The sequence below is a fragment of the Ranitomeya imitator genome, chromosome 1, assembly GCF_032444005.1.
Source record: "Ranitomeya imitator isolate aRanImi1 chromosome 1, aRanImi1.pri, whole genome shotgun sequence".
In the NCBI taxonomy this organism is placed as follows: domain Eukaryota; kingdom Metazoa; phylum Chordata; class Amphibia; order Anura; family Dendrobatidae; genus Ranitomeya; species Ranitomeya imitator.
In genome coordinates, this window is record NC_091282.1 from 798,915,605 (window position 1) to 798,930,371 (window position 14,767).

General features: G+C 43.6%; 1 protein-coding gene across 3 annotated transcripts in view; it reads left to right on the forward strand.

Moving 5' to 3' along the window:
• Positions 1–3,012: 3,012 nt before the first annotated feature.
• BEGAIN (brain enriched guanylate kinase associated) overlaps positions 3,013–14,767 on the forward strand; it is a 265,926-nt gene continuing 254,171 nt past the window's right edge. For 2 of the 3 annotated variants that reach the window (XM_069738130.1, XM_069738122.1), the window contains exon 1: positions 3,013–4,145. In XM_069738130.1, coding sequence (XP_069594231.1) covers positions 4,132–4,145 — 14 coding nt within the window. In that variant the 5' untranslated portion in view covers positions 3,013–4,131. The remainder of the gene's footprint in view (positions 4,146–14,767) is intronic. The other variant, XM_069738141.1, reaches the window with a different exon arrangement.

The following is a 14,767-nucleotide window of genomic DNA, read 5'->3' on the forward strand; positions in this document are numbered from 1 at the left end:
ACAATAACAGACATTCAAATGCCTCCAGTGCAGGCTTCGGCCTACACACTGCTCCTCCTTGATTCCCTGGGCTCCAGTACCGCCAGTTGGTGCTCGGAAGTGCTGGCTGCACAGAGAAAAACACTCGCTCATGTGTCAGTGGGGTTCAGTAAAGCCAACTGTTCCCCTGCTGTGTAGTCGGCAACATGTTCAGCAAAAGCCACGCTGGCACAATAACAGACATTCAAATGCCTCCAGTGCAGGCTTTGGCCTACACACTGCTCCTCCTTGATTCCCTGGGCTCCAGTACCGCCAGTTGGTGCTCGGAAGTGCTGGCTGCACAGAGAAAAACACTCGCTCATGTGTCAGTGAGGTTCAGTAAAGCCAACTGTTCCCCTGCTGTGTAGTCGGCAACATGTTCAGCAAAAGCCACGCTGGCACAATAACAGACATTAAACTGCCTCCAGTGCAGGCCTCGGCCTACACTCTGCTCCTCCTTGATTCCCTGGGCTCCAATACCGCCAGTTGGTGCTCGGAAGTGCTGGCTGCACAGAGAAAAACACTCGCTCATGTGTCAGTGGGGTTCAGTAACGTCATCTATTCCCCTGCTGTGTAGCCGGCAACGTGTCCAGCAAAAGCCACGCTGGCACAATAACAGACATTCAAATGCCATCAGTGCAGGCTTCGGCCTACACACTGCTCCTCCTTGATTCCCTGGGCTCCAATACCGCCAGTTGGTGCTCGGAAGTGCTGGCTGCATAGAGAAAAACACTCGCTCATGTGTCAGTGGGGTTCAGTAACGTCAGCTGTTCCCCTGCTGTGTAGCCGGCAACGTGTCCAGCAGCAACAACACTACAACACTACATCAGCAATTAAAGGGAACTGGTTCCCCCCCAGGCGTTTGTAACTGAAAGAGCCATCTTGTGCAGCACTAATGCTGCACTGCGGGCCTGGGATTCATGGCCATGCGCAGTGCATATCTTCGCCTCTCACTCCTCTCCATCCGCCCTCTTCAAAGTGTGCGGCGTCAGCTGATCCATAATCACATGACACGGCCATGACGCCGCGCAGACTGAGGAAGGCGGAAGCAGATGAGTAGGAGGTGAAGATATGCACTGTGCATGCCCATGAATCCCAGGCCCGCAGTGTGACAAGATCAGAAGACACTGCGTGGCGGGATCTCGGGCAGCGCGTACGCACAGGCGCAGTCAGCCTGACATCAAATGATGTCAGAAGAAGGGCAGTGCTAACAGCGCATGCCCAAGGTTAAACATAACAGCGCAGGCTACGGGACAGATTCAAACAACGCTGAGGAGGTGGCGCTCGGCGCCATGGGGGCATGAATGCTGGCCGTGCTGCATCCATTGCGAAGGAAAGTCCCACCTCCGGGACGGTTTCACGGTATAAGGGGACACATATTTTAGTGTTAAGTGTTGCGTCTGCAAGGAGCATAACTAAAAGAGCCACCTGTTCCTTGTGCACCACACAGGACACATCCTCTATTTACTACACCACACAGGACACATCCTCTATATTCTGCACCACACGGGACACATCCTCTATATACTACACCACACATCCTCTATATACTACACCACACGGAGCACATCCTCTATATACTACACCACAAATCCTCTATATACTACACCACACGGGACACATCCTCTATATACTACAACACACGGAACACATCCTCTATATGCTACACCACACGGAACACATCCTCTATATACTACACCACACGGAACACATCCTCTATATACTACACCACACATCCTCTATATACTACATCACACAGGACACATCCTCTATATACTACACCACACAGGACACATCCTCTATATACTACACCACACAGGACACATCATCTATATACTACACCGCACGGGACACATCCTCTATATACTACACCACACGGGACACACCCTTTATATACTACACCACACATCCTCTATATAATGCACCACACGGAGCACATCCTCTATATACTACACCACACATCTTCTATATACTACATCACACAGGACACATCCTCTATATACTGCACCACATGGGACACATCCTCTATATACTACACCACACAGGACACATCCTCTATATACTACACCACACAGGGCACATCCTCTATATACTACATCATACAGGACACATCCTCTATATACTGTACCACACAGGACACATCCTCTATTTACTACATCATATAGGACACATCCTCTATATACTGTACCACACAGGACACATCCTCTATTTACTACACCACACGGGACACATCCTCTATATACTATACCACACGGGACACATCCTCTATATACTGCACCACACAGGACACATCCTCTATATACTATACCACACAGGACACATCCTCTATATACTACACCACACGGGACACATCCTCTATATACTGTACCACACAGGACACATCCTCTATTTACTACATCACACGGGACGTATCCTCTATATACTACACCAACCGGGACACATCCTCTATATGCTACACCACACGGGACACATCCTCAATATACTACACCACGCGGGACACATCCTCTATATGCTACACCACACGGGACACATCCTCTATATACTACACCACCCGGGACACATCCTCTATATACTACACCACATGGGACACATCCTCTATATACTACACCACATGGGACACATCCTCTATATACTACACCACACGGGACACATCCTCTATATACTACACTACACAGGACACATCCTCTATATAGTAAACCACACTGGACACACCCTCTATATATTAAGCCACACTGGACACACCCTCTATATATTAAACCACACGGGACAGATCCTCTATATACTGCACCACACAGGACACATCCTCTATATACTGCACCACACAGGACACATCCTCTATATACTGCACCACACAGGACACATCCTCTATATACTGCACCACACAGGACACATCCTCTATATACTACACCACACAGGACACATCCTCTATATACTACACCACACGGGACACATCCTCTATACACTACACCACACAGGACACATCCTCTATATACTGCACCACACAGGACACATCCTCTATATACTGCACCACACAGGACACATCCTCTATATACTACACCGCACGGGACACATCCTCTATATACTACACCACACGGGGCACATCCTCTATATACTACACCACGTGGGACACATCCTCTATATACTGCACCACACGGGACACATCCTCTATATACTATACCACACGGGACACATCCTCTATATACTGCACCACACAGGACACATCCTCTATATACTACACCACACAGGACACATCCTCTATATACTACACCACACAGGACACATCCTCTATATACTACACCACACGGGACACATCCTCAATATACTACACCACATGGGACACATCCTCTATATACTACACCACACAGGACACATCCTCTATATACTACACCACACAGGACACATCCTCTATATACTACACCACATGGGACACATCCTCTATATACTACACCACACAGGACACATCCTCTATATACTGCACCACACAGGACACATCCTCTATATACTGCACCACACAGGAGAGCTGATTGATCCTCAATATTCTCATAATTTCACTCTTGAAATCTGTGGTGCCAATTTAAAGTAATTGACTATGAATTTGTTCTCGCTACCTAATGTTACTTGCACCTCTGGAATTAGATTTTTTCTGATATTACCATTCCTTAGTGTCCATAGAGCAGAAATATTATGCTTCTGCTGGGGTTCATCATCTTCATAGACAATATGATTCAACTTTTTTTTTCCTCTAGCATCCAGCATGCAGTGAACCTGTTACTCGCCTTCTCTCCTTCTCCCTCTATCCCTTCCTTTCGCTCTGTGGTTTTTTATTCAGTCTTTGCTCTACTACTGAGTCATTGTGCTGCTTTTGGCTCGTGGCTCTTACATGGTTTTTCTGCTCAGTGCGGATTTTGCTCCCGAGTTAATCGTTCAATGTTATTTTCTGCTAATGCAGATGTGATTCCCTTCACTGTCGCTTTCTACACATTCGCTTAAAGAGAGACGAGGGAAAAAACCCATCAATAAGGCTTGGGCTATGCAGAAATCTCCAGATTGAAGCTCCTGACTATCATTCATATGAGACTCCTGTTTCTTTTCTCTTAGGCCTCTGCTGCAGAGATGGAGAAAATCAGGTAAGTGACCCTTTATTTTCCTATTAAGTGTTGCGGTTCTCTTGCGAGTGGCATTTCTAAGAATGAACATTTGCAATGGGGGAGGGGGATTTATATATTGCATTGACTTATGCAGTAGGTGATAGACTCTCAAATGCAATGTAGTATATCTGTAGTGATATCTGATGTATGCATTTTATTCAATGAATGCATATCTGCAGAAGCCTTTCCATGGGGTCTCAGAGAATAATATCCTTTGCTAGAATCAGGCTTCCAGACCCCCTGCCCTGTGGTCTACTGCTGTCTTTGCTATTTGCTTGCTGCCATGTCTTGTGTGTATTTTTTGTATATATTTTTGTAAAGCAACAGTGTATATGTATCACTGTGTACAAGCGTCTCTTTGTATCATAGCTATTGCCTTGTGTTTTGACTCCAGATCTGATGCTCTATAGGCATAGAAGGCTCTCAGACCGTTGCTGTATAATGAGCATCCTGCATTCTAGCCACCGGAGCCTTCTAGGCTAACTACTGAATCTGCAGACCCTTGCAATGTACACTCATTAACTAAATAGCAGTTAGTGGCTTAATTCGGTGGCATTGATGTCTAAATCACAGTGATTTATAGCTCCAGAATTTGGAGAATTTAATTAATTAAGTTCTTTAAAACACAAGAAGGCTGGAACTTTTAGGCTTGGTAGAAGTGTTGGAGTCACTTTGTAATTGGGGTGATTGGTGACTTGCTGGGCAAAGTGGTGAGGGTTGATAATTTCTGGGTTCATATCAAGAGTGATTACTGTGTGGGCATTGGTGTGGTTAATATAGAATGATGACCTGCGGCACTCTAAAAATGCACAAAAGAGTTGAAGCTTCAAATAATTTTCAATTTAATGAACAGCCGACATAATGGGAAAACAGACAGACATCAATCCATCCGACGTTTCGGCACCATTGCCTTCGCCGGCTGTTCATTAAATTGAAAATTATTTTAAACTTCAACTCCTTTGTGACTTTTTTAGAGTGCAGAAGGTCATTATTCTATATTGTATCTGTTTTCCTTTGAGCACCATTCTCCTATATATAGAGTGCACCACTTCTGACCGGCTCTATTGGTGTGGTTAAGACATGGTGGAAGACCAATGTGTTGGGCACATGGTTTATATGAAGAGTGATTATTGTTGGTGACAGGCTGAGTGATTACTGTTGGTGATATATGGGGGTTGTCAGTGTGCTGGGAAAATCTTTAATAAATGGTGAGTTTATTATTTGTGAGTTATGCCTGTTGGATTTGCAATTTCTTAGAGACAGGGTGGGCTCGGAAAAGGTTGGATAAAAGGTGGGTTGTTTCCTGGTGAGTTATACCTGTTGGATGGTCAATCTCTTAGGGTTGATAGATGGTGGGTTCAAATTAAGGGTGGTCAGTGTATGTGGGTAATGGGTTGATAGGTGCAGGGTTTCTATGTGATATAATAAGTGTTGGGACAGGCTTGATAGGTGATGGGCCGATGCACGATGGAGCTCATCGATGTGGGAAACGTCGTGATAAATTGTGCATTGGTTCTTGCTGAGTTACACCTGTTGGAAAATCAATCTCTAGGTAAAAGTGTTGATTGGTGGAGAGCTCATATCAGGGGTGGTCAGAATATGTGGGTGTGAGATATGGGAAAATTATATCTAATTGATATAATTTTGATATCTGATGGAGTTCCCTATCAGATACAGTTAGGCCCAAAAATATTTGCTCCAAACTCAGTCCCCACCAGGACAAAAGGGAAGTCAAATACACATCAAACAATGGGACCTCATTACCCAGCGAAGGCTCTTACTTGGACAGAGCAGACCAATGTTTTTTTTTTCATTAGCTCAAGCAAATGGGCCTTTGAAACTCTCCCCGTGGGGGCCAAAAGGCATAGACCCTGTGTCCCTCAGCACAAAGTCCAGCAATTATCACAGGGGTTTGAACTCTTGTGCGGTTACCAGCCAACTGGCTTCCTTTGTTGGACTCAAGCTGACACGCAGACATATTGGCACCGCAGATTCCAGGCTCAACTGCACAAGGCTCTGAGATATTGAATCTAGAAAATGACCTATAATAAAGGAATGCAATATCTCTGAACCTAGCCGAGTATATAATCAGAATCTGCAATCCTTTCCCAACAAGCCCATACCATTCGGCCACCTCTAGGACTGCGTTATTGAGTTATAAAGCATAGCTGCCAGGAATTAAAAAAATTTCTTTATTCACAAACTTAAACATGGAAATTACAAACTTCAGCACAAACCATATGGGTAAGAATCTCAACGCGTTTCTGGAGACTAAGCTCCCTTAATCCATTAATCTCTTATATATTCCCCCTCACTGGGAGCGCCTCAATAACTCGTACCTATAAGGGAAGCCTTTCCAGCGACTATTTGCCCTCAGTGCAGTTCCCTGACAGACCTGGGTTAAGTGGTGGTGCCAGAGAGCCGATGCCTGCTGGGTCATTCTCTCCCCTCCCTAGAGGTGAATGAAGTCGACACACCCCATCGTCTGTACGATCCGTCACAGTGGGCAATGGCTAGATAGGCGTTGGGGCCATGGGTGAAGACCAGAGTATTGAGCACAGGGATGGTTACTCTGTTCTCGGATGCAACGGTGATAAGTGGTGGAATAATATGTATAGGATACTATTGGGACAGGTCTGCTACATGGTTTGTTCAGCTAAAAAATGTGATGATCAATATGTTGGACAAAGGGTTGATAAGTGGTGAAATCATTTGTGAGATGGTTACGATGTTAGTGGGTTGATGGAACTGGTTTAATATTCATGATGGTTGATAAGTGGTGGGTGAGCAGGTTGTTGTACTATAACGGTTACTGTATTGGACACAGCATTAACAGCTGTTGAGTTCATGTGTGCAATGGGCAGTGTGATATTGGGCACAGAGTTGGTAATTGGAGGGTTCCAATATATAATTGTCATTTTGGTGATGACCAAAGGGCATAGGGTTGATTGGTGGTTTATGTGAAAACTGGTCACTGGTGTTGAGCACATGGTTGGTACATGGTGGGTTCATCTATGAGTTGGCCACAGATGAACCCACCAATTAGCCTGTGCACAAGGTTATGTGGTTAGATTGTCTGTCAGATATTAATTGTGGACATGTGAGATGAACATTGTGTTTTCGGGCATAGGACTAATATGTGGTTGATATAGTCAGAGTGGTTAATTCATCTCTGGGATAGTTATTGTGGTGATGGGCACAGAGTTACTTATGTGATTGGTTCATCTGTGGGATGGTCAGTCTAGTGTTGGTCATAAGTGGGTCTTGGGTCTTCTCTGTGATGGTCATTAATGTGTTGGATGGTGAGTATGATCGATTCATCTGTAGGATGGTTGTGGTAGTGATAGGCCGGAGGCTTATGTGGTTGGGTCATGTGTGACATGGTCAATAATGTGTTGGATTTTGGGTTGGTAGTGGTGACTGTGGGTCATTTGTAGTATGGTCAGTAAGATGTTGGGTATTGGGTTGGTAATGGTGACTGTTGGGTCATCTGTGGGATGGGCAGCAAGGTTTAGGTATTGGGTTGGTAATGGTGACTGTTAGGTCATCTGTGGGATGGTCAGTAAGGTGTTGGGTATTGGGTTGGTAATGGTGACTGTTGGGTCATCTGTGGGATGGGCAGTAAGGTGTTAGGTATTGAGTTGGTAATGGTGACTGTTAGGTCATCTGTGGGATGGTCAGTAAGGTTTAGGTATTGGGTTGGTAATGGTGACTGTTAGGTCATCTGTGGGATGGTCAGTAAGGTGTTGGGTATTGGGTTGGTAATGGTGACTGTTGGGTAATCTGTGGGATGGTCATTAAGGTGTTGGGTACTGGGTTTGTAATGGTGACTGTTGGGTCATCTGTGGGATGGTCAGTAAGGTGTTGGGTATTGGGTTGGTAATGGTGACTGTTGGGTAATCTGTGGGATGGTCATTAAGGTGTTGGGTACTGGGTTTGTAATGGTGACTGTTAGGTCATCTGTGGGATGGTCAGTAAGATGTTGGGTATTGGGTTGGTAATGGTGACTGTTGGGTCATCTGTGGGATGGGCAGTAAGGTGTTAGGTATTGGGTTGGTAATGGTGACTGTTAGGTCATCTGTGGGATGGTCAGTAAGGTTTATGTATTGGGTTGGTAATGGTGACTGTTAGGTCATCTGTGGGATGGTCAGTAAGGTTTTGGGTATTTGGTTGGTAATGGTGACTGTTGGGTAATCTGTGGGATGGTCATTAAGGTGTTGGGTACTGGGTTTGTAATGGTGACTGTTGGGTCATCTGTGGGATGGTGAGTAAGGTGTTGGAAATTGGGTTGGAGGTAAATGGACAGTGCTGCTAGACAGATGACCCATCAGACTAGGCGATTTTTGTTTTTTTTTTTTTTTATATGAAATATGACTGTATGAGACTTTAGTAAGGATTTGCTATATCCTTTCAGCTTGGATGAGAAAATCTCAGCACACATTCAAAAATTAAAGTACTGATCTGATGGGTCTGTATAGACACCTACCACCCAGCCTCCAAAAATTGTTAAACTACAATTCCTTAAAGACTTCAGGGCAACCTGAGGGCTGAGGTTTTGCAGCAGCTGGAAAGCAATCAATTGTGGCTATGTGCACGTTTTCTTATATTCTGAAAATATCAAATATTACATTTCTGGTATATTATTGTATACCATATTTTTTATAACCAAGCCTTTGCAGGATTAAGGGACAACTCAATTTTTAAGCAATAATCTACAACAGAGAAAGGTTATAATCTGAGCAGGGTGCGAGGTGACTTTATAAATCCTTTACTTCATTTATCTCGTAGTGAATCTACAGAATATCAGGACACCTGAAGTTTTCTGTTAAACGGAGCAAAGCATTGTGGGAAATCAAATGTGAGATGCATTTTACTGTATACTGAGCAGTTAAGTCACATGACTGACAATGGGGCGAAGCTAAACAGTTGTCTGTTTCCAATAACAATAGGCAGAATTTTGGAAGCAGCTTTGGCTCCAGAAAAAAGGATGCAAGGAAATCTCAACTTTCCTGAAATGTTCTGCTTTTCTAAATAACGGAAAGCTTTGTCACGATTTTGTGTACAGATTCTCCATCTATTAGAACCATAGATTTAGTTTTGGTCCAGCAAAGAGAAAGAATTATATAAACTGCAATTCCATGGTATAAAGCTATTTAACCCCTTAACGACCAGAGGTATTTTTGTTTTTGCTTTTTTGTTTTTTGCTCCCCTTCTTCCCAGACTCTTAACTTTTTTTATTTCTTGGTCAATATGGCCATGTGAGGGCTTGTTTTTTGCAGGATGAGTTGTACTTTTGAACGACACTATTGGTTTTAACATATTGTGTACTGTAAAACGGGAAAACAAATTCCAAGTGCGGTGAAATTGCAAAAAAGTGCAATCCCACAGTTGTTGGGGATTTTTTTACCATGTTCACTAAATGCTAAAACTAACCTGCCATTTTGATTCTCCAGGTCATTACGAGTTCATAGACACCAAACATGTCTAGGTTTTTATTTAAGTGGTGAGAAACAATTCCAAATTTTGTTGAAAAAAATCTGGGCTTATTTTTTGTGCGCTGAAATGATGTTTTTAATAATACCATTTTGGTGCAGATATGATCTTTTGAATGCCTGTTATTTCATTTTATTGCAATGTTGTGATGATCAAAAAAAAACGTAATTCTGGCATATTGACTTTTTTTCTCATTACGCCGTTTAACGTTTGGGTTAATTCTTTTTTTATATTGTTAGATCGGGCGAATCTGAATGCGGCGATATCAGATATGTGTATATTTGATTTTTTTTTCATTGTTTTATTTTGAATGGGGCAAAGGGGGTGATTTGAACTTTTATATTTTTTCTTATTTTTTTTTTTAAACTTTTTTTTTACTTTTTTCATTCTTTAATAGTCCCCTTGCGAGACAAGAAGCTGCAGTTGTCCGGTCTGCTCTGCTACATACAGGCGATGATCAGATCACCTGTATGTAGCAGAAATGCTCACTAAGGTTGAGCAAAGACCACCAGGCAGCACTCATAGCAATCCGGCAGTGAGAACCATAGAGGTCTGCTGGAGACCTCTGGTTGTCATGCCGGCCCATTGGTGTCCCACGATCATGTGACGGGGTCACCGATGGGCAGGATTTCCGGCGCGCTTTCTGGAAGCGCAAGTTAAATGCTGCTGTCAAAGATTGAAAGCGACATTTAACTAGTTAACAGCTGAGGGTGGATCGCGATTCCACCCGCGGCTGAACGGGCACATATCAGCTGTATAGATCAGCTGTCATGTGTCCGGAAAGGTGCGGGCTAAGCGCCGAAGCCTGCACTAAACAGGGGGAATCCAACATCGGCATACTATTACACCCGATGTTGGAAAGGGGTTAAAAATCATTACCCTTTCAAGTCAGAAGGTTCCAGAATTCAGCTGTGAATGTCTATACCTTCAAGAAGATGTTTGAACCCCATTTTAACTTTCCCAAAATCTAAATAGATGATTTTTGCCTAACTCATTCTCAATATTTTTACAGTGATTTAAGCTTGACTTCTCACATGCAGGGCTCTAGGTCTCCTGTATAAATAAAGTGCTAACTGATAAGACTATGTCTGTCTGCCACCACCACTAGGGGAGCTCCCTGTATACAGAGATACATAAGATTCTGTCTGCAGCCACCACTAGAGAGCATTCCCTGTATACAGAGATACATAAGGTTCTGTCTGCAGACACCACTAGGGGGAGCTCCTTGTATACAGAGATACATGATAAGATCCTGCCTGCAGCCACCACTAGGGGGAGCACCCTGTATACAGTGATACATGATAAGATTCTGTCTGCAGCCACCACTAGGTGGAGCTCCCTGTATACAGAGATACATGATAAGTTTCTGTCTGCAGCTACCACTAGGGGGAGCTCCCTGTATACAGAGCTAGACGATAAGATCCTGTCTGTAGCCACCCCTAGGAGGAGCTCCCTGTATACAGAGATCCATGATAAGATCCTGTATTCAGCCACCACTATGGGGAGCTCCCTTTATATAGAGATACATAAGATCCTGTCTGCAGCCACCACTAGGGGGAGCTCCCTGTATACAGAGACACATGATAAAATTCTGTCTGCAGCCACCACTAGGAGGAGCTCCCTGTATACAGAGATACATAATAAGATCCTGTCTTCAGCCACCACTAGGGGGAGCTCCCTGTATACAGAGATACATGCTAAGATTCTGTCTGCAGCCACCACTAGGGGGAGCTCCTTGTATACAGAGATACATGACAAGATTCTCTGCAGCCACCACTAGGGGGAGCTCCCTGTATATAGAGATACATGATAAGATTCTGTCTGCAGCCACCACTAGGGGGAGCTCCCTGTATACAGAGATACATGACAAGATTCTGTCTGCAGTCATCACTAGGGGGAGCTCCCTGTATACAGAGATACATGATAAGATTCTGTCTGCAGTAACCACTAGGGGGAGCTCCCTGTATACAGAGATACAGGATAAGATCCTGTCTGCAGCCACCACTAGGGGGAGCTCCCTGTATACAGAGATACAGGATAAGATTCTGTCTGCAGCCACCACTAGGGGGAGCTCCCTGTATATAGAGATACATGATAAGATTCTGTCTGCAGTAACCACTAGGGGGAGCTCCCTGTATACAGAGATACATGACAAGATTCTGTCTGCAGTCATCACTAGGGGGAGCTCCCTGTATACAGAGATACAGGATAAGATCCTGTCTGCAGCCACCACTAGGGGGAGCTCCCTGTATACAGAGATACATGATTAGATTCTGTCTGCAGCCATTACTAGGGGGAGCTCCCTGTATACAGAGATACATGATAAGATCCTGTCTGCAGCCACCACTAGGGGGAGCTCCCTGTATACAGAGATACAGGATAAGATTCTGTCTGCAGTCACCACTAGGGGGAGCTCCCTGTATACAGAGATACAGGATAAGATCCTGTCTGCAGTCACCACTAGGGGGAGCTCCCTGTATACAGTGATACATGATAAGATTCTGTCTGCAGCCACCACTAGGTGGAGCTCCCTGTATACAGAGATACATGATAAGTTTCTGTCTGCAGCTACCACTAGGGGGAGCTCCCTGTATACAGAGCTAGACGATAAGATCCTGTCTGTAGCCACCCCTAGGAGGAGCTCCCTGTATACAGAGATCCATGATAAGATCCTGTATTCAGCCACCACTATGGGGAGCTCCCTTTATATAGAGATACATAAGATCCTGTCTGCAGCCACCACTAGGGGGAGCTCCCTGTATACAGAGACACATGATAAAATTCTGTCTGCAGCCACCACTAGGAGGAGCTCCCTGTATACAGAGATACATAATAAGATCCTGTCTTCAGCCACCACTAGGGGGAGCTCCCTGTATACAGAGATACATGCTAAGATTCTGTCTGCAGCCACCACTAGGGGGAGCTCCTTGTATACAGAGATACATGACAAGATTCTCTGCAGCCACCACTAGGGGGAGCTCCCTGTATATAGAGATACATGATAAGATTCTGTCTGCAGCCACCACTAGGGGGAGCTCCCTGTATACAGAGATACATGACAAGATTCTGTCTGCAGTCATCACTAGGGGGAGCTCCCTGTATACAGAGATACATGATAAGATTCTGTCTGCAGTAACCACTAGGGGGAGCTCCCTGTATACAGAGATACAGGATAAGATCCTGTCTGCAGCCACCACTAGGGGGAGCTCCCTGTATACAGAGATACAGGATAAGATTCTGTCTGCAGCCACCACTAGGGGGAGCTCCCTGTATATAGAGATACATGATAAGATTCTGTCTGCAGTAACCACTAGGGGGAGCTCCCTGTATACAGAGATACATGACAAGATTCTGTCTGCAGTCATCACTAGGGGGAGCTCCCTGTATACAGAGATACAGGATAAGATCCTGTCTGCAGCCACCACTAGGGGGAGCTCCCTGTATACAGAGATACATGATTAGATTCTGTCTGCAGCCATTACTAGGGGGAGCTCCCTGTATACAGAGATACATGATAAGATCCTGTCTGCAGCCACCACTAGGGGGAGCTCCCTGTATACAGAGATACAGGATAAGATTCTGTCTGCAGTCACCACTAGGGGGAGCTCCCTGTATACAGAGATACAGGATAAGATCCTGTCTGCAGTCACCACTAGGGGGAGCTCCCTGTATACAGAGATACAGGATAAGATCCTGTCTGCAGCCACCACTAGGGGGAGCTCCCTGTATACAGAGATACAGGATAAGATCCTGTCTGCAGTCACCACTAGGGGGAGCTCCCTGTACACAGAGATACATAAGATAAGCGCCTTTTAGTGCTGACTGAAGGTAGACAGTTTTTTTTCGCTCTGATTGCTATGAAACTACATTCAGAAATGAATCATTACAGATTGCTAGATATCATCATGAGAAATGGTGAACCATATTTCAGAACCTCTTTATGGCCCATGATCTGTACTCTGCATATTTCCATTCAGAATATGGTATGTGGTAAATCTGCAGCCTCACCTTGTTCCTGCCTTGTCGTCCTTTTGGATGGAGCCGCAATAATGACGTTGTCTATTATTTATGCAGCCTGATTCACATGCCCCTGGCTGCATCTGTTTTCCTGCATTAAGTGAACAGTTTAACACCCCATTGGACTCGCCTGTCAGGCCTGTGCACAGTAAATCAAGCCTGATGCCTCTGGAACAAGACACAATTATTCTGTATGATCAAAATAGCCCTAAGATGCAATAAAGAGGAAAATAAGGGGAAAATATGGAAAATATAATTCAGGCAACAGGTCATGAAAAAGATGTTTCCAATGAACAATCCGGCTACAGGAGAAGCTTCATTCTCAAGTAATGATCAGCACGTAAGCTGGTGTGCACCATTGCTATGGAAATAGCTGTCACTAAACAGTCGGGAGCGCTTGTGTATGGAAGGGAGAACAACGCCGGATAGTAATCATCACTGGGCAAGTGAGCTGACACTTCATCTATCCATCTATTGCTAGAAATCACATCAACCCCTGTATTATTGCTATCATCTATCTATCTATCTATCTATCTATCTATCTATCTATCTATCTATCTATCTATCTATCTATTCTCTATCTATCTATCTATCTATGTATTGTCTATCTGTTATTTATATATTATCTATCTATTATTTATCTATTATCTACCTATTATCTATCTATTATCCATCTACTGGTATTATCTATCTATTATCTATCTATTATCTAGTATGCATCTATTATCTATCTATTATCTATTTATCTATTATCTATCTGTTATCTATTATCTATTATCCTCCTATTATCTATCTATTATCTGTCTTATCTATCTATCAATTATCTATTTATCTATTATATATCTGTTATCTATTATCTATCTATTATGTCTATTATCTGTCTTATCTATCTATCAATTATCTATTTATCTGTTATATATCTGTTATCTATCTATTATCTATTGTTGATCTAGTATTTGTCTATTATCTATTCTACCCATTATCTATACATTTATCTATTCTATCATCTATCTATTTTCTACCTATTAATGTGTATTAATATATATATATATATATATATATATATATATATATATATATATATATATATA